Source organism: Leuresthes tenuis, unplaced genomic scaffold (genome assembly GCF_036924035.1).
Source record: "Leuresthes tenuis unplaced genomic scaffold, fLeuTen1.0.hap1 SCAF_9, whole genome shotgun sequence".
NCBI lineage: Eukaryota > Metazoa > Chordata > Actinopteri > Atheriniformes > Atherinopsidae > Leuresthes > Leuresthes tenuis.
This window is the reverse complement of record NW_027325363.1, coordinates 11218488-11239753: the sequence shown is the minus strand read 5'-3', so window position 1 is coordinate 11239753 and position 21266 is coordinate 11218488. Positions and strand designations below refer to the sequence as shown.

The window sequence follows — 21266 nt, the reverse complement described above, 5'->3', positions numbered from 1 at the left end:
ACAGTTTGTGTGTGTAGGGGTGTGTGTGCCACTTTCCCTAAGTTTGATCAGTTAATCCTTTTCATTTCCTGGGACTCAAGATAAGCAAAACCCTCTTGTACATCAAGAATTGTGTCACATAGACTGTGAGATGCTCTCTAACACTGGAGATTCCATCATGTAGAGTCTACTTTTGAGTCCAGGTGGATGTCTGCTGTTAGAAGACACAACCTCTTGTTTCTATATCCTGTAGGCTTTAATTGTTGTAATGCATGCATGACATAAACAATGGTACAAATATATACATAAGTAACCAGTAAGTGCTGGAAATAAAACAAACTTTCTCAGAGCTGTTACCACAGAAGATATTATGTTCTTACAACAAACATTTAATCTAAAAGTTACCCTGAAACATACATTAATATAAACTTTTTAGAAAAATAAATAACAAAATCTATCCAGTCATTCAGTTGCATTTCTGTGGTACTGTGTGTGTTTTGAAAATCGATGTTGTCTGTATGAATGCAAGGTAGTGGTATGTTTATTTTGCAGCTTGAATTATGTTAATTAAACGTGCATTTCTAGATAAAATTGGCAACTTGCCAACTGTGATTGGCGCAAAAACAATATGCGCTGCTTGTAAAACCATCATGTTGATTAGAAATCAATAAAATGTGTTTCATCTGCTCTCTGTGTCCTCAATGTCCATTATTCATCCACAGGTTTTATTAATCTATTGTATGTAAACAAACAAAACAAAAATTGGAGCCCTTTAATTAATGAATATTTACATGCTGCAATATGTATTTTTATTTTCTGCCTGCTGCAAATTAAAAACAGCAGTTTTACATTGTGGAAAATTAGTTTATTCACTTCAGAGCCAGGGGTTTGATGGCACTGATAGAAATATACCCAGCAACAAACATATTTGGTCCAAAGGGAGTCAAATCTGCTTGCTCCTAAATCTAAACTCACATATTTGCATCTTTCTGTTATCTAAAGCTGACTAATTAGCTGACACCAGGAGACACTCATCTATAACAGCAATCTTATTGAATTATAGATAAAAGGAAAGCCATCAGCTTTATCTATGTGCAGTTTCTGAACTTCTCTGAATAACCTTTCTTTCTTGATGTTGAAAGAGCTGAAGTTAGCTCATTAGCTAAAGTAAGAGGACAGTTAGCCATTAGCATAGCATCATGGAAATAGAAATGGAGGGCAAGTCAAACAAAAAACAATGTCAATAGTTTTTGTCTATTTACAAAAGCTGCTGGGCTGTAGCAAGAAGACACCCAGCTATTACTGTTGTATAGCATCATAGAAACAAGGGGAAAAGCTTGCTTCACTTACAAAACTCATCGACTAATATATGATTTTGTGACTGAAGTTGCACAAAATGAAAGTGCCATGGAAAAAAGAGTGTTTCTCAAAATGTTGCAAACTGTTGCTTTTTTAAGATAACTGGATTTCTTCCTTTTTAGTGCATCATACGCATCTTCAACCTCAACAATCTACAATAACCTGTGAAGGATTGGAGAGAAACATTACAGCTCCAATCAATAGTTTTGATACAGTGTCCTACATATATACATCATGCACCTCCACCTATAAGGGATTGTCATGCCATAAAGCTTGCACCGTTCTGGTCTTAAAATATAAGTAGCCGCTGCTATCTGAGCTGCTTCAGTTTTCGATAAAAAGACGCTGCCATTAAGACGGCTGCCACACCCAGAACAACCAGGACAGCCACTGCAATTCCCAGGCCAACAGATGCACCCTTGTCCTCAGACTGACCACCAGACGGAGCTGTGCATAGATGAGAATGACACCATTACAGGATGCTTTAATCCAACAGACAACAGAAGACTTTATGGCTCGCTGCAGATAAGAAATGTCTTTCATTTCTGGAGAATCTAATTAGTAAAAGCCTCGTGAATAGTTGTTCTCATGGAAGCAAAGTTAATAAGTGACATACTTACTCTCCTCACTGGAAACAATGGCTGCAAGAAAAGACACAGAACGTCAAACATTCCATTATAAGGGATGAACTAAAACATTTGTCAAAACATTTAATTGGTAAAATGAAATTACAGGCAGAAAGTTTGGTTTTTCAGTGTTTTATGGGATTTATATTTTAAATAAATGAACCTGTATTACTTTTCTCATTTGAAGCCCTTTTTAGACACATACTAAAGGAAGCTCAGCGTTGCTTGTTTTCTGTTTTGCCAGAAGCTGGATACATCAGCTTTTTTGATTTGAAGTAGAGCTGGTTACAGACTTTGATCTATGCTAGAAACTGTAAAAAGACTGAATATAGTTCATAATAAAGATATGGCAATGTCATAATAATCTAGACCGGCTGAATTCCAGTTTTCAAATTACCTAAAATCTCTAATCGGTAAACAAATCATTGAAAAATGATCTGGTTATGTGTTATTTTTGAGGCTGGGAATAGCACTTTGGTGACACTGAAACCGCAGGAAGTCACTGCTAAACAAAGCAGTTAAATTGCAATGAGCTTCTTTTTTTTAGAGATTTAGTTGAATGCTGTTACCTTTGGACAGAGCTAGTCCAAGTGTTTCCTTTTGTTTTAAAGGTCTATGCAAAGCTAAACAACAAATTGCTGTAGCTTCATATTTACTGCACAGACATGAGACATCTGTCTTCTCATTCAGTTTTAGCAAGCAGTCAAATGACACTTGATTAACCTCTAATTAAAACGAAGATTGTTTGATCATGTATGCTGACAAGACTGTTGCCAGTGTAGAGAATTTTCTCTGCTATGTTTCTTGGATACTAATGATGTCAACATTTCTGATTATTTGGTACTGATGTTCATAACATCATATTTATAGTAATATTTGAGATGGACAGCAAATTCTCCAGCAACAAAGTCCACGCTAACTGGTTTGAGGAGTGGTGGTGGAAAAGCACAGATTTGAGTCCAGTGGATGGCTTTTTAAAGTGTGAGCTTGTTTCATTCAAATGTATTAAGATTACACATATTCCTGAATGTCTTTCTTGCGTTTGTAGATTGTTTTGCTCTTCAGTTCTAAAGAATATATTTCTTAGACTAACTGAAATCTACTTGGAGCTGTCATTACAGTGTAAAGATCTTTCACATGTCTTCTTTTCATGTTTGTACAAAAAGAAAAAAAACATACGACTCTCAGCCTTGGCCCTTATAGCCACTGTAAGCACAGAAGGCTCAGTGATGCTTTCCTGGACCACCGTGGCCTCCACGTTCCTCCTCTTCCTGCTGCATTGCTGATATTAGGACCAGGTTGAGAAACATGAGTTGAGGATGTGACTTGAATTGTAGATTTCTGCTTGACATGCAGGTTGTGCTTTCCTACCTTGAAGGTGCTGCAGGTGCTGCTCTCACACAGGCGGGTGATGCAGTGAAGATAGTAGGTGGAGATGGTCTCATTCTGCTGCTCGATGAAGCGGAAAGCTGGGAAGTAGAAGCGAGCCCTCTGACTGTCTCCATTCTCCAGCATGGTGGTCAGCTGATCTCGGGAGCACCTTTCAGTAAAAGACAAACCTCACAAGTGTCCCAACTGTACATCATACAAATACATTCAGGCTATGTAATAATGATCATAGCAACGGGAGGCAAAATCAAGATTAGGGCTCCCAGTGGATTTTGGTAGCTGTGGTTTGCTTATTAAATGGAACACAGGAAACCCAGAGGGCATGTGTAAAGGTTTAGATTCAAAGCTCGTCTGCTGGACTGAGAAACATATCTCATTATTAAGTCTTGAAAACCTGAAAGAACTCACAAGTTACAGTGGGCAGCTCACACTTTTTACACAGGATGTTTTTGTAACTTACGAGACAAACAGATTAAAGAAGGTGGAGTTGGAGGGCTGCGGAGACACTGAGGCGTAGCACCGGTCCAGCAGCACAAAGTACCTGTGGAGAAAGAATGAGGTCCCCAGCACCGAGTCAGAGACTCCTGGTCACAATCTATCAAGACACAGCCATGCAATAGGAGACTAGGAAAGATAGACATATGCCTTTTTTAATCATTATTACTATCATAACATTTATTTATTTATGTTTTTTAACCCCACTCAGCTTTCAAAGGTAAGGATGAAAGCTGTGAGATCATCACATTCTTCTACACTGGAAATGAAAAAGTTCAAAAGAAACTGAGTTGGCTGAGAGTTGATATCATATAATGACAGGATAGAAATAGGAGTGACTCCACATGTACTGAGATGCATTTTGATTGCATGTTTTTCTAAATGTGGAGTTGTTTTAGCTTGTGTATCATTAGAACAGCTGACATTTCTTAATACAGTTGTCAGGTTCCTTTTCTGTCCTGTTTCAAGATAGTTTTCTTCTTGTCTGGCTTTTAGCAAATATTCTCATATTTCATCTCGACTGGTTATGAACATTTTAATACAGGTCTCAATGTTTCATATTGCTTTTGCTGAAGAACATCTCCTAAAGGTTTTGTTCTCAAAATAATTAAGATTATTTCATATTTAGGCTCAATCATTCTCTATGATTGAATATTTTAGACCTTAACATGCTTGTGATTAATCCGTTGATCTCTTGTGAGCTGTTGTTCAGACTAAGCACGACTTCATTATTGTGTCTTATTCCTCAAATGAAATGATAACGTAAAATTATTAATACAACATGGTAGATATAAGAAGAAAATGAGTAATTTCTCATAATAGACTGAAGTTGATCAGTTATATTATCATGTTTCACATCCGTTATTGCTGTATCTTCTCAAATAAACTTTTTATTAATTCCACTGATTCCCATGTGAGGGAGGGAGGCCTCTAAAGGGTCACATGACGAGTATAAAAAGGGTCCTGAGATTATTATCAGAGATTAATGTAGAATAAATCTACATCATGTTCTACTTTTTATTCTACTTTTGTTTTACATCTCTAAGCTCCAAAGAATAATTTCATAGGGAACTTCAGTGCTTTGTTTTGCATTTCATGAGCTAATCGTATGGGGGTTTTCTGTAAAACATTACCATATTCAAGTAACTAGTTGCAGCAGTTGCAAGCTCAGTGATGTGGCAGGAGCAAAAAGTACAACGTTTGATTTGAAATTCTCAGTAAGACCAGAAAGGTGGAGCATATCACTCCAGGCCTGAGGTCTCTACACTGACGTCCTGTCCATCAAATAATTGATTTCAAAACCCTGCTGTTGGTCTATAAAGCTTTAAAAGGTTTGGGGCCAAAGTGCATCTCAGATCTTCTGGTACTTTATGAAAATTTTAAACATCTCAGGTCATCAGGCGCAGGTTTGCCTTCTGTCCTCAGAGTTAAAACAGAACATAAAAAAAGCTGCTTTCAGTTTTTATGCACCATATATATGGAACAAACTCCCAGATAACTGCAGGTTTGGTCAGGACTTTCCTGTTTACCACTGCATTTGATTAATTGATTAATAATTTTCACTGCACTCCAGCCCTCTGTTTTGTACATTTTGTTTTTAATGCTTTTTTTGTTCTATGTAAAGCACTTTGAATCACCTTGTCGTCGAATTTTGCTACGTAGATAAGTTTGCCTTGCCCATAAAGTAGTATAACATCTGATTACTTGGGTAGAGTACTAGTACTTGAAGTCTACACTGAAGAACAGTACTTAATCAAAATGATTCAAAGTTTGATAAATACAGATCCAAGTCTGAATAAGACAAATAAAGGCTGCTGATATGATATACTGTTAAAGTCTCTTACTGCGATGTCAGGTTGGCTGCAACCACCTGCACATAGACATTTGTTCTCAGTTCAATGCCCACAGGTGGAATGACGAGGGGCGTGGTGTAATTTGCATCCTAGAAAAGGAAGAGAAGTTAGAGCTACAGAATGTATGCCATGTAGAACTGTAAGTATGGTCTGTGAGAAAGGTGTGAGACGGCACCTTGTACAAAGTCATGCTGAGAGTGCTGATGAAGCTCCCATTGTTGTCTATTAAAGCAATGGAAGATGATGACCTACAAGGAGGAGAGAGCTGAGACCACACTTTGCACACAAGCGAAATGCCAAAAGTACCATGAAACAAAAAGCGCACATATTAAAATTGCGCACTTACACATCCACCTGGGTGTTGTTGATTAGATACTCCAGAGGATAAGCACAGGAGTAGAAATATTTGAGCTCTGCATTGTAGGTGATGGTCCCGATGGTGGGGTCGAAGGATCGGACCACTCCACTGATGTTTACTGACTGGATGTTGGAAAAGTCAGAAAATACTCCTGTCCCTTGTGAACTTGTGGTCTGAGGAAATATATAACAGAAAGATGATTATTTTAAGAATGGTTAAAAAATCCATTTTGGCTGACGTGCTTCACAGAGCATGTAGCTTTGATGAAATCACATCAAGAAGGTGACCTACCTTAACTTTCTCTGTTATTACATCAAGAGTAGAGTGACTGACCTCATTAGTGTGTGTTTTAGATTACTTTATTCCCTCCCTGAGAACTCTCATTTTTAAATCTTCTCACCTGGCCAACAACTCAGTACTCAGATGCTCTTTTGGTTTCCTAAATCTGATGTAACTCTTCCAAGCTAAAAGTTAACAAATCTGTTGTTCACCATCACTCAAGACTAGAAATCGTCAAATTACATGATAGACTCACCATGAAGTTACTTCCACAGGCGTTTCCTTCACTGATGGGGAAGCTGAACCTCACTACGGGAGGAACCACTGTGGTGTCAAGCGTCCCCTGACAGTCCACAATGTTCCAGATGCGGTTCAGGATCAGTAAACTCTCGTTGTATCCGGTGTACATGGCCGGGCAGATTTGAATAGCCAGGTCAATGGCAGATGTTCCACACACCACTGCGATATCTGTGTATTCTGATCACAGAAAGATTGCTTTGTTTTCACTCTTTTTCATGTAGTAGTCAACATACTTATGCTCTGAAAGAGAAATGAGCTAAATCAAATAAACACATTTGAATTGACAAAATAAATAAATTAGCTGCACCTTAACTCCAGTGCTACCATTTATGCAACTATAAACACAGTATTTTGTGGTCAAAATTGTTGCCATTCCTGTAGATTAATAATAATAGCATTTGTAAACCCCTTTTTCAGTTGGGCAAATTACATATCTGAGGCAAAATCCAGTTTGTTTCAAATAAATGGAGGATGGCTTCTTTAAAGGTCTACATTTACGCTAAAATCCAGTCCAAAACTAAAATCAGAGAGTGCTGTTTACAAGCATCTCACCGGGTCGTCTGGCATAAACTCCACAGTCAGAGATGCTGAGGGCCTCTCGGCCCACAATACACAGGGACGTCAGGATGAGGAGGATGAGTAAAGCCATCTCAACACTCTGCCCTCTGTGAAAAATTGGATGCAAACACAACAGATGTCAATCACTGAAAAGATATCCAGCACAATGCAGAAAAAAGTCCACTAAAAAAGTTTGATGCAAAAACAGCCAAACATTGATGTTTAGTCCACAGCTGTCAATCAAGCAAAACTTTGCTGTAATCTTTGACTGGATCTTACCTCCTCAGTCTCTTTCCGTGTTTATTATTAGAAAGCAGTGAGCTGTTTTATATATGAGGATCATAGCTGTTGTGTGGTCATAACCGCTGTAGGATTGGATGAAAACAAGGTCAAAGCTTCATTGGAGTGGCTGCTTCTGTTTGTGTGAACAATTCACTTTTTGTGGTTGAGGTACTACGTCCTTTCCTGGAGGCTAATGATGAAACCCAACACAGCCCCCTTTAAAGATATATGCGTAAACATTGTCCGCAAGGCTTTGTGGTTTTGTGTGTGAAATGCTGCCCCCTTTGCCTACTAATATGAAATTTAATAAAGTAAGAATATGTATGCTTTCTGTTCTCACGGGACCTCACACACAATACAGGAAGTGGGATCTGTTGTCTTCTGAGGTGTTTGGTGGTTTAATGTGACCTGGATGAGTCTCAGTTTGACAAATTGACACAAAAGATCTTTTATAGAAGTACTTTCAATGCTTATATTTCTGAGACAAATTATAAGCAACAAACAGCCCAACAATGTGATTGACATTGGTCATGCTCATGGCTTGTAAATGTTTGAGCTTTTACGTAAAAATAGCTAAATGTTCAGGTTAGAATATGGTATCTGTGTTTTTGCACATACTAGAAATTCCCAAATACTCAGAGAATCATTTAAAAGCTGGTCATTACTGAGAATTAACTGAGGGTGAAGGTAGGTGAAGGACAGCTAGAAAACTGATCATGTCAGATGAGCCACCTGGGAAGAGAAAGCTGTGATCAGGGTCAAGTTGGAGGATGGGCGTCTTTGTCAATCTTTTGTCAAAGATAGAAAACACACATCAAATGCAGGACACATTTTTACTATTGTCATGACGTGCGCATTTAAACATGCTAAGAGTCTTACTGTTCTCTTACTCAGACACACCCCCATTTATATTCCTCAGGTCTTTATAGAATTAATTCTCTTCGCTCATGACTCACCTGAACTCAGATTCAAAGTTCAAAGCCAAATCGCAGCCTCATTTTTATTTTCAGGAGGAGGGCTTAATCAATTATCGCCGATAGTAAACTGAGAGGGGGGATGATAGAATTCATTCCTCTCATTTCAGTTATCTGTGGACATTGTAAATGCTGAATGCATCACAAAATGGTTGTTGAAATGAGGGATTAGAGTGATGAGGAGCAGTGAATGTAGCAGAGACTACGGGGCACAAAAACAGCCTCGAAGTGTGACACGTGAGATGCTGCGGCCACCAACAGACATTCATTGAAGACGAAAATTAGTATGGAAAAAAAATCCTAAGATTAATTCAGGCAGATATCGAATGGGCTTTGGCAGTGCTTGGGGTTTTGTTCATTTTCCTGGAGATATGACACGCACAGGGAAAACTCTGACAGATTAGTGAGTTAATATGAAATAAGGACAGGTATACTAATTCATGAACAAAGACATGTAAGGTAAAATAAATCGTTTATAAATGACTACATATACCATTTGGTCACAAATGCTGTTATTTCTATGACAAGATTAACCAAAACCAGAATGCCCATATTAACTGACATACATGGTTTATTTAACAAGCGTTTAATTGGTTGCATGTTACATTTTATACACTTTTGATTTGATTTTTAGATTTAAATCAATTTGTGCATTTTTTTCCTCTGCTATGTCCTTGATTCTTCTCACCCTTTCTGCTTTCAATGTCAGACAGTAACTCCTAAAATGTGATGTAATGTAATGTAAAAGCTACTGATGATCTGAACTCATGCTAAATAGTGATGTAAAAAAATATCTGAAGACCAATGAATGTTCACAGAGGATTGTCAGTAAAATTGTCACACATCAACGACCTCTCTGTTGTGTTGCAGAGCAGTGTTGTGCTCTTACCTAGATCTGAGGAGAAATGAGCTGTTTTCAATAAATTCTCCCAGCAATTTCAACAACTGACAGATTTACTCATTGCTCTTGTTTATCTCAGCTGTCCTGAAGGGAGCTCAGCAGCACACAAAGTTTGTGTTCACTCCAAAAATATGTCTATCACTTCTGTGCTCATCCATGGCATTGACTGCTTGTTCCACTTGATCTACCTTTTATACAAACCCAACTGAAGGAAAACATATGAGGATGTCCAAAAAGGCAACAACAAATCAAATATGAAGCTTGCTAATTCCTCTCAGACGTTTATTAAAAAATCAAATGCACAGGAAACATTTCTCTCATATCTTCATTGATGAACATTGTATTTAGGAAACATACACAAGTCGAGAATGTGATGCTGGCAACACACTCCAAAAAATAAAAAAGTTGAGAGAGAGGAAAGGTTTATAGAGCATTCATGAGCTCCAAATGTCTACTATCGGTAGATTAATTGGTGACAGGTGCCAGGATTGTATAAAAAGACTTTTCAATACAAAAGGCCTGGAAAGTATTGTTGGACGGGATCTTTGAGCCTTCAGGTAGAACTGCATAAGAAATTGTCCGGCCATCATGATTAACAAAGCCACACGGGCCCAGGATTAACTTGGAAAACCATTTTCACTTTGCACAATCAGCCACTGCATCCAGATATGTAACCTGAATCTGTATGACACAAGGAGTAATTTATATATCAACCCTGCACACAAACACCGCCGAGATCTCTGTACACGAGCTGCTCATTTCAAATGGACAGAAAGAAAGTGAACACAAGTTCTGTGGTTAGATGAGTTCTGGTTTCAGCTGGTTTTGGAGAAATCGGATGTCTGGTTTCAGGCTATTATCAGAGAAAGATGCAAAAGCAAGCGTGTGATGATATGGGAGGGAATCAGTGCTTGGGGCATGGGTGATTTCACATGTGTGAAGGTATCATTGATGCAGAGGTGTACATTGGAATGTTGGAGAGACATATGCTACCACCAAGGTGACGTCTCTCTCCAGGAGATCAGTGATATTTCAACAGGTCAATCGTAAACTTGTTTTGCACGCCTTACAAAAGCAAGGCTTCATAGACACAGAGTGTGTGTGCTTGTTTGGCCTGCCTGCTGTCCACATTCATCTCTTATTGAAAAAGTATGGAGCATCATAAAGAGGAGAATCAGACAAGAACAACCTGCAGACTGCAGAGCAGCTGCAATCTTACATTCAGAGTCTTCAGAGTCTTCCAAAAATATTAAAAAGTGTAACTGTAAGAAGGGGAGGTGTAACGCCAAGGTAAACATGCCTCTATTCCAGCTTTTTTTAATGCTTTGCTGGCATCAAATAGATTTGTTTTATATTCTACAATAAAGTTGGTCAGTGAAGACACTGAAAATGATTTCCTTTGCATATTATGTGTCTGGTAGAGGAAGTTTCAAATTAATTAATTTCACATTTTGAAAAGATGGCAAACTTCATTTTTAGTGGAGCCAACAGCTTTTATTTCAGATCCAGACATAAAAAAAAAAGTTCATCTACATCTCAGACATATTATTTTAAATGCAATAATACAAATGAGAGCTTAAAATTGAATTCAAACGTAATTTTTTTTGTTTCCAAAACACTGCATCATATGCATTTCCTTGTCTTAACAATTTACAATGTTAAAATGCAACAACCTTTCACTATAAAACATATGTAATACAAAACAACTGTGTTTCTCTTTAGAGAGAAAAGTCAGAACTTTGGTTCTGCTATTCATTTTTTCTACCTAAAACAGACCAATATGATACTTTTTTGTACCAATATCCAATATGTGTTAAAAAGAAAAGGACAAATTATGTCGAAATAATTTGGGTAATTTCATAACACAGCAGTTTCTAAGAAAATCAGCTGCCCAAAAAGTTTTAAAAAATGAGGTATTGAAGGCAATAAATACCTAAAACATATTATGTATAACATGTAATAATGCGTGTATGAGGGAGACCAGACACCTGCAGCAACAGCTCTGTGAGACATATGCAAATATTATACACGAGTCACTTAAAGCTCGGGTTCCAAACACCTGAGGCTGCTGCTGCTGGTAGGCGGGACTTCTGCAGGAGGCGGACCGACAGCAGGAAGAAACCCAGACTGACCCCGCCCAGGATGACCACGCCCGAGATCAGTGCACTGGTCACAGGGTTCATTGTCTGAGAGAGATGACCAGGTGCTGATGGACGGAAAGATGAAAAACCAAACCTTTTCATTAAATGAACTTCATGACTTGTGTTTGTGTGTTTCTTCTTTCAACAAAAGAACACTCCTCATCCCTCTAAACACAGAAATTGATTTTCAGTGGTATCTGCTGCCTTTTCTGATGCTTTAAAGCTTACTATAACATTGCTTACCTAGTTGGGAGTTGTTGACAGGACTTTCATCTGAAAAACAAGGTTAGAAACAGATTATAAATGGCTCAGTGTATTGATCTACCCACTTAGCTGAAATACACTTTACACATATCAATTACAAGAATTACAACCAGATTATGACATTAATGTTTTTTGTGTTTCGTTTGAATTTAATCAACAAAATGTAACCTTTTTAACGAGTAACCCCTCCCTTTCCTTCAGGGTAGGGTAGAAAATCAGCACATCTCTAAAAATGCCAAACTATTCCTTAAAAAGTCAGTTTTTTGCTCATACCACTCCGAGTGATGATTGGACCGGCTGTGATAACGGCGTTCCCAGATGCCGCTGGCTGGGAATTAAGACTCTGCTCTCCATCCCGCCTGCGTCGCCTCCCACAAATCTGCCAGTCACATCATCAGATTTCAGTGCTCATCGAGGTCAAGAGGCACACACACACACAAAGGACAAAAAATCAGAGATTGTCACACTTACTGGCATGAGCATGATGCAGTCGTCTGCCCGGCAAAGCTTGGTAACGCAGTGCAAAAACACAGTCGACATCTTCTGGTGTCTGTGTTTCACAAACCGGAAAACCTCAAAGGAAAAACGTCCCATCTGGCTCTTCCCATTCTCAAAGACTGTCGTTTGTGGGTCTTTATAGCAGCTGTGTCAGAGCAGCACAAACACACATAAGCAGGAAGATGAACACACTGGAGGTGACAGAATGGATTTCTACAAGTAGATGTATACTTAAGCTACATCTAGTTGTTTGGGTCGAAAAAAGAACTGTAGCATTCATGAGGATAAGCCGTGTTGAGAGACTGAAAAGCTAATGACTCCCTATTGTGGTTTATCGAGTCATCATCTTGAACAAAAAAAAAAGCAAGATTACCCAAAGAAAAGGTCATAGCGGAGTTCATCATTAGGATTCCCTGAGGGGGTTGTGTAACAGTAGTCCATCAAGATATTCCATCTGCAAAGGGAAAAAACTCAGATGGGATAGAGATCTAACTGCTCATGGGAAGGCACAGGTATGGCTTTCTTTGCTGCAGTCTGGCGCCTTCAAGTCCAGAAAAAAAAACATAATGGCATAATGAATGTAGGCAAAGCATAAAAAATAAATCTAAATCTCTAGAAATTATGGTGGGAAAGATGTTGTGGGGATCATATCAGACATATCTTCTCTTGATCAACCATGTGGTTGTGTATTGGTAAAATGTGAGCCATGTGAGCAATATTTATTCAAACATTCATGATAGTCCTTTTGAAAAATTAGGCAAAATTGCGTGTAATTTGGTACCGTTTGTCTAAATTTGTGGCTTTCACAGCAGCAAATACTCTGGTTTTCAGAGCCAGCCCAGCCATCGGGATAGACAGAGGCTGATTGTATGTAGAATCCTGCAGCACAAGTGTTCAAGAGAGAAGAGAAAAAAATCAATTCTTATTGTTCAAAACATGAAACCAGAAAACTAAGAATCAGTAGACGGCAAGGAGTTTAATTCATAAGGCTTGTAAAATTCTGTATTTTTGTTTTTGTCAACCCCTCCAGTGAAAATACCAAGATTGTAGTTTCATTAGTGCTCGTCTGAACAATCTGTGGAGCAGAATATATTTATTCATACAGGGGACGTTTTTTAAAAAGAGATCAGGAACACAAGCGAAAGAACAATCCTTAACAGTGTTTAGAAAGAAATATCAAATATAAATATTAACAACAGCAGGGTGATGCATATGGGATTAAAAGTGAACAATTATAATATGTAGTTCTTAAAAAATGCTTAGTTAAATCAATTAAATGTTTTTTAAATTTGTTCTTTTTTTTCTTTTTCTTTTCTCAAAAGATTTAAATTACATTCACACTTTTCAAAGGATTGTGACAACAGCCGAGCCAGTACGATTCAAATAACGTGAAGTCAGTTTTGATTGATAAAGACAGTTCTGATCCTCACCAAAATGGAAATTTAAACCCAGCTGTGTACTCACATTGTACAAGATCATACTCAGCGTGCTAACAAATGTGCCGTTGCTGTCCTTGACAGATATAGCAGCAGAGGAGCTGTGAAGAGATGCAACATATTGGTGGGTGTTCATTTAGAAAACAGCATCAAAGCAGCAGTTTTGATGTAGAATACTGATGAAGTTTTATTTGTTTACTTGAATGAAGTACAAAAGTTTCGATAAAGTATGCATCTGAATTAGCATGTGGGTCATTAGGAAATTTGCATTTCCTAAAATAAATGGCTCTCAAAATACCACAGGACACAAAGCCACTAAGGCTTATGAACCACAGGCTTAACTGTCACCACAGATTTTGGGAAAGAAATAAACAAAGCTCTTAATCAAATGAATAAATCTTAACACCAGTTCAGTGGGTAACCCATAAAAACTCTGTTTTGGATTTATTTATTTTTTTGCTGCAACTTACGAGGCCAGCTGGGAGTTATTGACCAGGTACTCCAGTGGGTAGCTGCAGCTGAATTTATACAACAAACCAGGCAGGTAGCTGATTATAGTCGGAGGGTCAGGGGTGTCGATAAAGCCTGAGATATTCCCAATTTGTACCAGAGACATGTTCCCATAGGCGTTGGCTCCAAAAGCTGTGCTGACCTGCAGAGAGACACATCTTAGCCGCTAAGTTGTATTCTTCCCAAGCCTACAAACAACATGATGGAGCTGGATATTGATTATATTAACTCTATGTTTAGTATGTATTCGGTACTCTTTACCACCAGGCTGTTACCGCAGGCCTCAAGGGTGCTGAGACTGATGCTGAACAGGACCGCCGTGGGGAAGGTGTTGTTGTTGATGAAGCCTCGACACTGAGCGTCACTGTGACGGCCGTTCAGGGCCAAATCTGCGGCGGTGTAACCAGAGAAGAGCACCGGGCAGAAATTGATCTTCAAGGTGATGGTTTGAACCCCGCAGTAAACGCTGATGTCCCGCTCAGCTTTAGGGGCAGACAGAAAGGTCAACAGTGCATTTTAACTTTAGAAAGTTAAGCTGGGAGCTGAGTGACTGTCACGTGAAAGCGACAGGGACATTATACTCTTCATACTCATGCATGGGGAACATTTTTAGTGATTTGACAAGTGTCAATATGTGAACAAATCCAGGTAAATTTTGATTTTGTCAAAACGTTGCAGATCAAAGCTTGCTATTTTAGTAAAGTCCTGGGTTTTTTTTTTGTTTTTTTTTTGGCAGCTGTCTTGCCTGCCAGCATTTACTGGGAATAGCAGATACAAAACAGATGGTGGGGCTCAATTCCAGCTTGACTTGAGAAACAAAAACTGAAAAAAGACCTGTAAAAATAAAAAAAGACATTTCAGGTGTAAATTCTCAAAACTTCCCATAGGATTAGGAATATGAGATCAGCAGAAGCCAAATTACCCAAATTAAAGAAAAAGAAAAACATTCACAGACAATCTATTCCGAACAAAAGTGACCTAAAATTACATGATAAGATACGTTTTTACATTTTGCACATTCAAATACTTGCAGGTCCCACTGTAAACTTATTTGTCCAGGAATACAGGAACAAATATTGAGGGGGAAAAAAATCTGTGAAAAATGTCTGAAAGCTGTCTGAGTGTGGAAAGAAAAGTAGCCATAATAAACATTTTTCTGTTATAATTTGAATTAAAACTTGATCGAAGAAAAAACAAAACAGCAAATATGCAGAAGTGTGAACATTTATACAGATTTAAGAATTTTAGTTGTGTTTTGTTTTGTTTGCTGTTACTGTTTTTTTTCTTTTTGTGAAGTGTAAGGATAAAAATTGTCCTCATGAAAATCTTCATCTCTTCTATGTGGAAAGCAGACAGTGGTGGAAGAAATATTAAATTCTTCATGCAATCTTATATTTAACAGTTTTACCAGAAACTTTAGAATATCAAGTAGTGACAATTATCGTAATGGTTCTGCTAGTTTAACTTGAGCTGATTTGTTAAGTTTTCAAGCTACGTAGTTCTTGTTATCAGCCATATGAAGTGTTCCCACCTGTGGAATATGGATTGTAAAGAGACAACGTGGTGTGCGGTTTTCTCACCAGGAAACCTGCTGTGGAAGTTGGCATCACAGTTGTATCCATTAAACTGTGTGGAGACTGAGGTGGTGTGACTCATCAGCAGGAAGATAAGGCACATTCGTGCCATTTCAGCACCTGAGGGAGGTTTGCCCAGTGTCATCTTCAGAGGGTCAACATTGCATTAACCACATTCCTCAGATACGTTTAAAAAAAACAACACTTTTGTCAAAATTAGATGTTCAAAAACAATGCTGCCCTCCCTCCTCGACTGCTGCACACTCTGACCTCGATTTAAGTAGTTCACCCTTCTTTCTCCACGTCCCCTAATCCTTCTTCCACTGCTTTTAAACTGAGGTCACCCCTCTTTCCAGCTCATTTCATCCCACTCCCTCTTTTTTTGTGTTTTTGCCTCACCTGTTTACCTGTTTCCTGCCTTTTCCAGAGTAATTGGCCGGAACCCCTCTTCCCCTGATTTATGACGAGAGAGTAGTTCAAAACTGTGGCACGCAGTTTTGGTGGCATCAAGGAACTAAACCAAACACAGCGTCAGCCCTACTTGTCTCTCTTGTGTGCACATAGATGAGAAAGATACGCCAACAAAAACCTGCTGCGGTGCAGAACATGGGAAACTCCATCAGATCTGAATGGACAGGACAAATCTTTTCACAGCGCCAAGAAACCTGAGCGGACACAGTGGGTTCCCACTCATCTCTCCTCAGTCTGATCTCCGTCTGTCAGATCACACAAACGGTGGACCTCAGCAGGGGGGGTCCAGCCTGGGAATTAAGCTGTCATCGGCTACTGCTGCGGCCCACATTCACATGAACACAAAAGTCTGCTCATGGTTTGATGCGAGCTGTGTGTGGGTAATTGTGATGCGCAAGGCATCACTTAGAGTAAAGGCATTCAGCTACAGCTCGACCTGCACTGAGTTCAAGAAAGTAAACGTGGAATACAGAGAATGTTTTCCATTTGGTTGCTCTGCCTAGAGATAATACACTCACCTTTAATTTTACTGCAGTCCATCTCACAAAGCCCGAGTTTCTGCAGAACAAAGTACTTCTTTCTCCTCAGTAGATTTCCACTTATTTGAAAAACAGCCCATACAGAGTTGAAGAAGCATATAGAGAGGTACTGGAGCCTTAAAGAAAATAATTATTACTGTCAGTGAGTCCCAAAGAGATAAAGGAGAAAACCAATAGTGCAAGAGAGCAATCAAGTCTCACATTGAAATATGCAACACCTACATTGGTCCAGTGTGTCACAATATCGGTAAAATTGTGAGAGACCCACTTTATTTTAGCTACCTTTGCATGGAGGATGCGATGGATAGATAGATAGATAGATAGATAGATAGATAGATAGATAGATAGATAGATAGATAGATAGATAGATAGATAGATAGATAGATAGATAGATAGATAGATAGATAGATAGATAGATAGATAGATAGATAGATAGATAGATAGATAGATAGATAGATAGATAGATAGATAGATAGATAGATAGATAGATTTCATTTAATTATTTTTGTTATTTTGTTATTCAAATACTAGATTTGGAAAATGATCATTTTCTAGTGGATCATTGGGTCCACTATTTTCCATTTTTCCATGTTGAAGAATATACCAGTTCAAAAATAGGCTTTGGGTATGTGATGTCAGTTGATGTAGAAAGCACAAGAATCTGTGAGACTTATGACATGGAAGTGACAATAGCAGTGGAGTTAGACTTTGCTCTTTTTGTCATATTGTTCATGCAGTTCTTATACAGTCTAAAAAAACTGTAAAATGTTGAGCTCTTTCTGTGTTATAGACTGCTGTTACTGTTCTCATGATGGGCGTGGAGACTGAAACTCGAACCATGTGAGACCTTTCTGCTTTCTAAATTGGAAGCAAAATAATTGATGTAAGGTGGCTGAATTAACAAAGAAGCTTGCACAGCATGACTATCAGATGTAAAACAACCAGACATCCTGTTTGGCAACATTCCTTTGCACATTGTTTACAGTATTTCTACACAAGTAAGTTAGATTAGTTATGAAAATTATTGTTGTTTTGTGTTTGTACCAACCAGACAACTATGGCTCTGGTTTTTGCTGCACAGCTGATTTTGCACGCCTACATAGATGATCAAAGAAAATGTTTTATTCTTTTCTTTTCTTTTCTCTGTGCCCAAACTTGCCATGTTTGTTTTGGTTTAACAGTATGGCAACCACAACCCAGAACGCCATGCACCAAGATGACATTGCCTAGTCTTCCTGGCCGGGGTCAGGACAGGCCCATGTTTGCAAAATGCTCTCCCCTGCTAAGGTGTGGCTCACTGCTGTAATGTTGACAGAACTGAAATCTCAGAGAGTTACACTAAACACACTAACACCAACAGCAAGGTTAATCTACCCCTGTGCACAGCCTTTCAAAGCTTAGCTGTTCAGCACAGGGTTTCAGAGAGCAGAGGTTCACATGCTTAACAATGTCAGCTGTATTAGAAACATTTTGAACTGATGACATCAGATAGAGTCCCACAAAGCATGACACAATACTTATGTTTGTGATTTTCATTTTTTTCCATCAAGGAAAAATGTTAAAAACCATATGTTTCTATATGTTAAAAACACATTCGATTTTTTTCACTTGACTTAACAACAGCGGTTTGGGACCATCTCTTTATTTTGTCATCTGTATTGAATGAGCAAACTCAGTTTCAGGTAAAGGAAGGGTTTGAAATATGGTAAACTTTGCAGTCACTGTTATTTCTCTTACAGTACTTGTTTGTTTCAACAGAACACAAAAGGTAAAAAGCATGCTCTATCGGATTACAACGAAGTAAAACCCACATGTATCAATGTTTTGAAGACCCATCGTTGTGGTCTTTCAGGAAAATATGTATCAGTAACATTCGGTGTGTATGTTGAAGTATGAGCACATAGTAACAGTATACGCTTGGATTGCTGTTGCATTCCCACCCACGGTAGAGTTGCCCATATCCAACACATGTCCTGTTCGTCACTTGGCTCAGGCACATCTGAGCCAGTGGGCCTCACGTGTCACACTCACATCTGGACCTGAATCTGTGCAGGAACCTGCAGAGAGCCTGCTGTTTGCTATTCACTGCTGCTCACCTGCCTCTCTGATGAGGTATAGGTCTGAAATGAAATATGAAGTGCTATTCAGAGCAAATAGGATCAGATGGCCACATCTACATGAAATGAATACATATGGTGAACCATTGCTAACCTGCTTATTTTACAAATCCCACCAAGCAAATGACCTATTTAACCATGTGCTCCACTTCTATGCATATACCCATACACTCAAAACAATGCTCTGTGTGTTGTGTGTCTTGTTGATTGTCTTCACACGTTTTTCTTCAAAATTGCTGTTAAAGTATTAGAAGCATGCCGAGCTATCATATTTCACTTTATGCTCAACACCTAAAAACTTGCTTTATCCTTTGTTGTGAAGTCACACATCACCGGGAAACTCTCGTGAGCTTTGTGAACGTTTTCTGCAGGTCGTTGTGCTCAGAGACTTCTAATGGCGCAGGACCAGCCGCCAAACTTAGATCTCCCTGATAGAGTCGTCTCTATCAGATCAACCTGAAACTTCCAGATTCAACAAACAGACATCTAAATCAGACGATCTAAGCTGCAGCACAAAACCCGAGAGACTGGGTCTGTAATTTGATGCTCCAGTTTTAACACAGGCAGGAAAGTCAAGCCCTGATCAAAGGCCCCCCTGCCATTTGATCCTCAGTGAGTAACGTTTGTTTTCTTGCCACAGTAGAGGGGCAGATTTATAATGTTCTTTGGTAATGAGACTATTTATTTGTCGCTACAAGTAACTTTGAGAATAGAAAAAAGGAGGAAACCAAGACAAATTGCAATGTTCATTTTATTTTCCATGCTCTACTTATGTCCCCGTTTAGAAGGAACATATTTGTTTCTCACAGTGATTTCATCTGAAAATAGAAATGAATGAAGTAAGTCTGAGTCTTTACAAACAGAACACGTTTGCAGAAGTCTCTGTCAGTTTCTTTTGTTGGACTAGATATGTGAAAATTCCCAGATGAAAGGGGAAAACCAGAGAATTGTTTGTATATGAAACCCAACCCTATATTTAGAGAACACTGCGTGAGGATCTCTGCTGTCAGTACCATGACCTCATCAAGGATTCACAAGGAGCTGCAGTTATTTTTGCCTTTTATTCCTGTATCTGCTCTCGAACCAAAAAGCCTTAAAACTTAATTTAAGAAAGGATCACTTTTTAATACTTGTGGCAAAATAAGGCTAGAACTAACCAGATATAAAATCAGAGAATCAGGCTGATATCTAACGTGAAGTTTCCTAGAAATAACCAATCAGCTAGCCTAAGATTACAGTAAATATATTGGCAGTCAGGATTTAGAATAGTTTAGTGTAACATTACAATAGTTTTTTTTTTTATCATGCACTGAAATTGACAGCAACAACTGGACCATTTCAAATGACGTTTTTTTATTTTCAATTTGTTGATTTATGTTTAGCATATATTCATCTTAGGAAGCCAAAAAGGATATTTATTTTTATTAAAGCAATTCTTAAACATTTGGGTGGGACAAATCCACATGTATGGTAACATGGCTGATTTCCTGTCTCTAGTTGCGACACTATGCTGCCCCCTAGTGGTATCTGTATGGTAGTGCATACGACAGCTGCTTCTTATGAATGGTTGTTTGGTTATTTTCATATTAAGTTTAGATGTAACCCACAACTTGTCATTTTTCATTATAGATTAACATTCTTTCTGCTCTGCTCTTGTACTCTTTCCTACTCTCGGAGTGAGTTCGTCTCAACTTGTGTAGTTCTGTCCTTTCAAAACTAGAAAGCAGAAAGCTGTAATAACCCTCTGTTGTATAAAACAAAAGCTTAAATGATGAATAAAATGATGTAACAGGGGTAATTTTAAGTGGTTCAATCTGTACGGTCCACAATTATCCATAAGAAAAGACACTTTATTCAAAACAAAGTCACTTTCTGTACCCTTTTTATCCAGCTCAGTCACCTGGGACTGTAACCTATTCCAGTTGTTATAGGGTGAAAGGTGGGATGCACCCTGCAGTTCGCCAGTATCAAAAACTAAAAAAAAGAAAAAAGAAGAAAAGCTCAAATAAAAGAAGTACAAATCATGGTTTGTTCATATACCCCACAATAAAGCAGGGAAATTCTTACCTTATGTTTCCGGTGGATTGTGTAGTGGACATGCATTCTACAGGCTCATGTAAACCTTCCCGTTTTCTCAGCTGATATAAAAGTAGAGGTGAAATGGTTGTATTTTCCTCAGAAATTTTGATACGAGGATGTGTGAGGCTGTCAAAGATGAAATGAAAGCTAGAAGTCCTCCTTATACTGAATAAAATCTATGTTTACTGACGCAGAAATACCACAAAATCGATCATTTCTTCCTATCTCCTTTGCATTGTAGAGATGTTTAAATTTTCACCTGCAAAAGTCTGATTTCTTTAAAA

General features: G+C 38.4%; 2 protein-coding genes across 2 annotated transcripts; both read right to left on the bottom strand.

Moving 5' to 3' along the window:
* Window positions 1-1648: 1648 nt before the first annotated feature.
* LOC140314746 (zona pellucida-like domain-containing protein 1) lies at window positions 1649-7287 on the bottom strand. Its single transcript, XM_072393103.1, has 10 exons — window positions 7191-7287; window positions 6595-6815; window positions 6048-6232; window positions 5877-5949; window positions 5693-5790; window positions 3814-3894; window positions 3336-3504; window positions 3144-3246; window positions 1959-1979; window positions 1649-1785 (listed from the first exon to the last, which is right to left on the bottom strand). Exons 1-10 carry the CDS (start codon window positions 7285-7287, stop codon window positions 1649-1651), a joined length of 1185 nt encoding a protein of 394 aa, XP_072249204.1.
* A 4099-nt stretch (window positions 7288-11386) lies between these two features.
* LOC140314741 (zona pellucida-like domain-containing protein 1) lies at window positions 11387-15888 on the bottom strand. The gene is made up of 10 exons (XM_072393100.1): window positions 15783-15888; window positions 14464-14684; window positions 14163-14344; window positions 13721-13793; window positions 13038-13135; window positions 12630-12710; window positions 12230-12401; window positions 12032-12137; window positions 11762-11767; window positions 11387-11559 (listed from the first exon to the last, which is right to left on the bottom strand). Exons 1-10 carry the CDS (start codon window positions 15886-15888, stop codon window positions 11387-11389), a joined length of 1218 nt encoding a protein of 405 aa, XP_072249201.1.
* Between the last annotated feature and the right edge of the window lie 5378 nt (window positions 15889-21266).

Bases quoted from the DNA above. Each gene is read 5' to 3' on its own strand.
- LOC140314746 (XM_072393103.1), bottom strand. From the start codon at position 7,287: ATGGCTTTACTCATCCTCCTCATCCTGACGTCCCTGTGTATTGTGGGC. The intron at 6,233-6,594 runs GTGAGTCTATCA...ATATTTCCTCAG, and splicing joins CCTGTGGAAGTAACTTCATG to ACCACAAGTTCACAAGGGAC. The intron at 1,980-3,143 runs GTATGTTTTTTT...CTTTTCTTGCAG, and splicing joins AAGGGCCAAGGCTGAGAGTC to CCATTGTTTCCAGTGAGGAG.
- LOC140314741 (XM_072393100.1), bottom strand. From the start codon at position 15,888: ATGGCACGAATGTGCCTTATCTTCCTGCTGATGAGTCACACCACCTCA. The intron at 14,685-15,782 runs GTGAGAAAACCG...CTGCCCCTAAAG, and splicing joins CTTCCACAGCAGGTTTCCTG to CTGAGCGGGACATCAGCGTT. The intron at 13,136-13,720 runs GTGAGTACACAG...CTTGTGCTGCAG, and splicing joins TGAGTATGATCTTGTACAAT to GATTCTACATACAATCAGCC.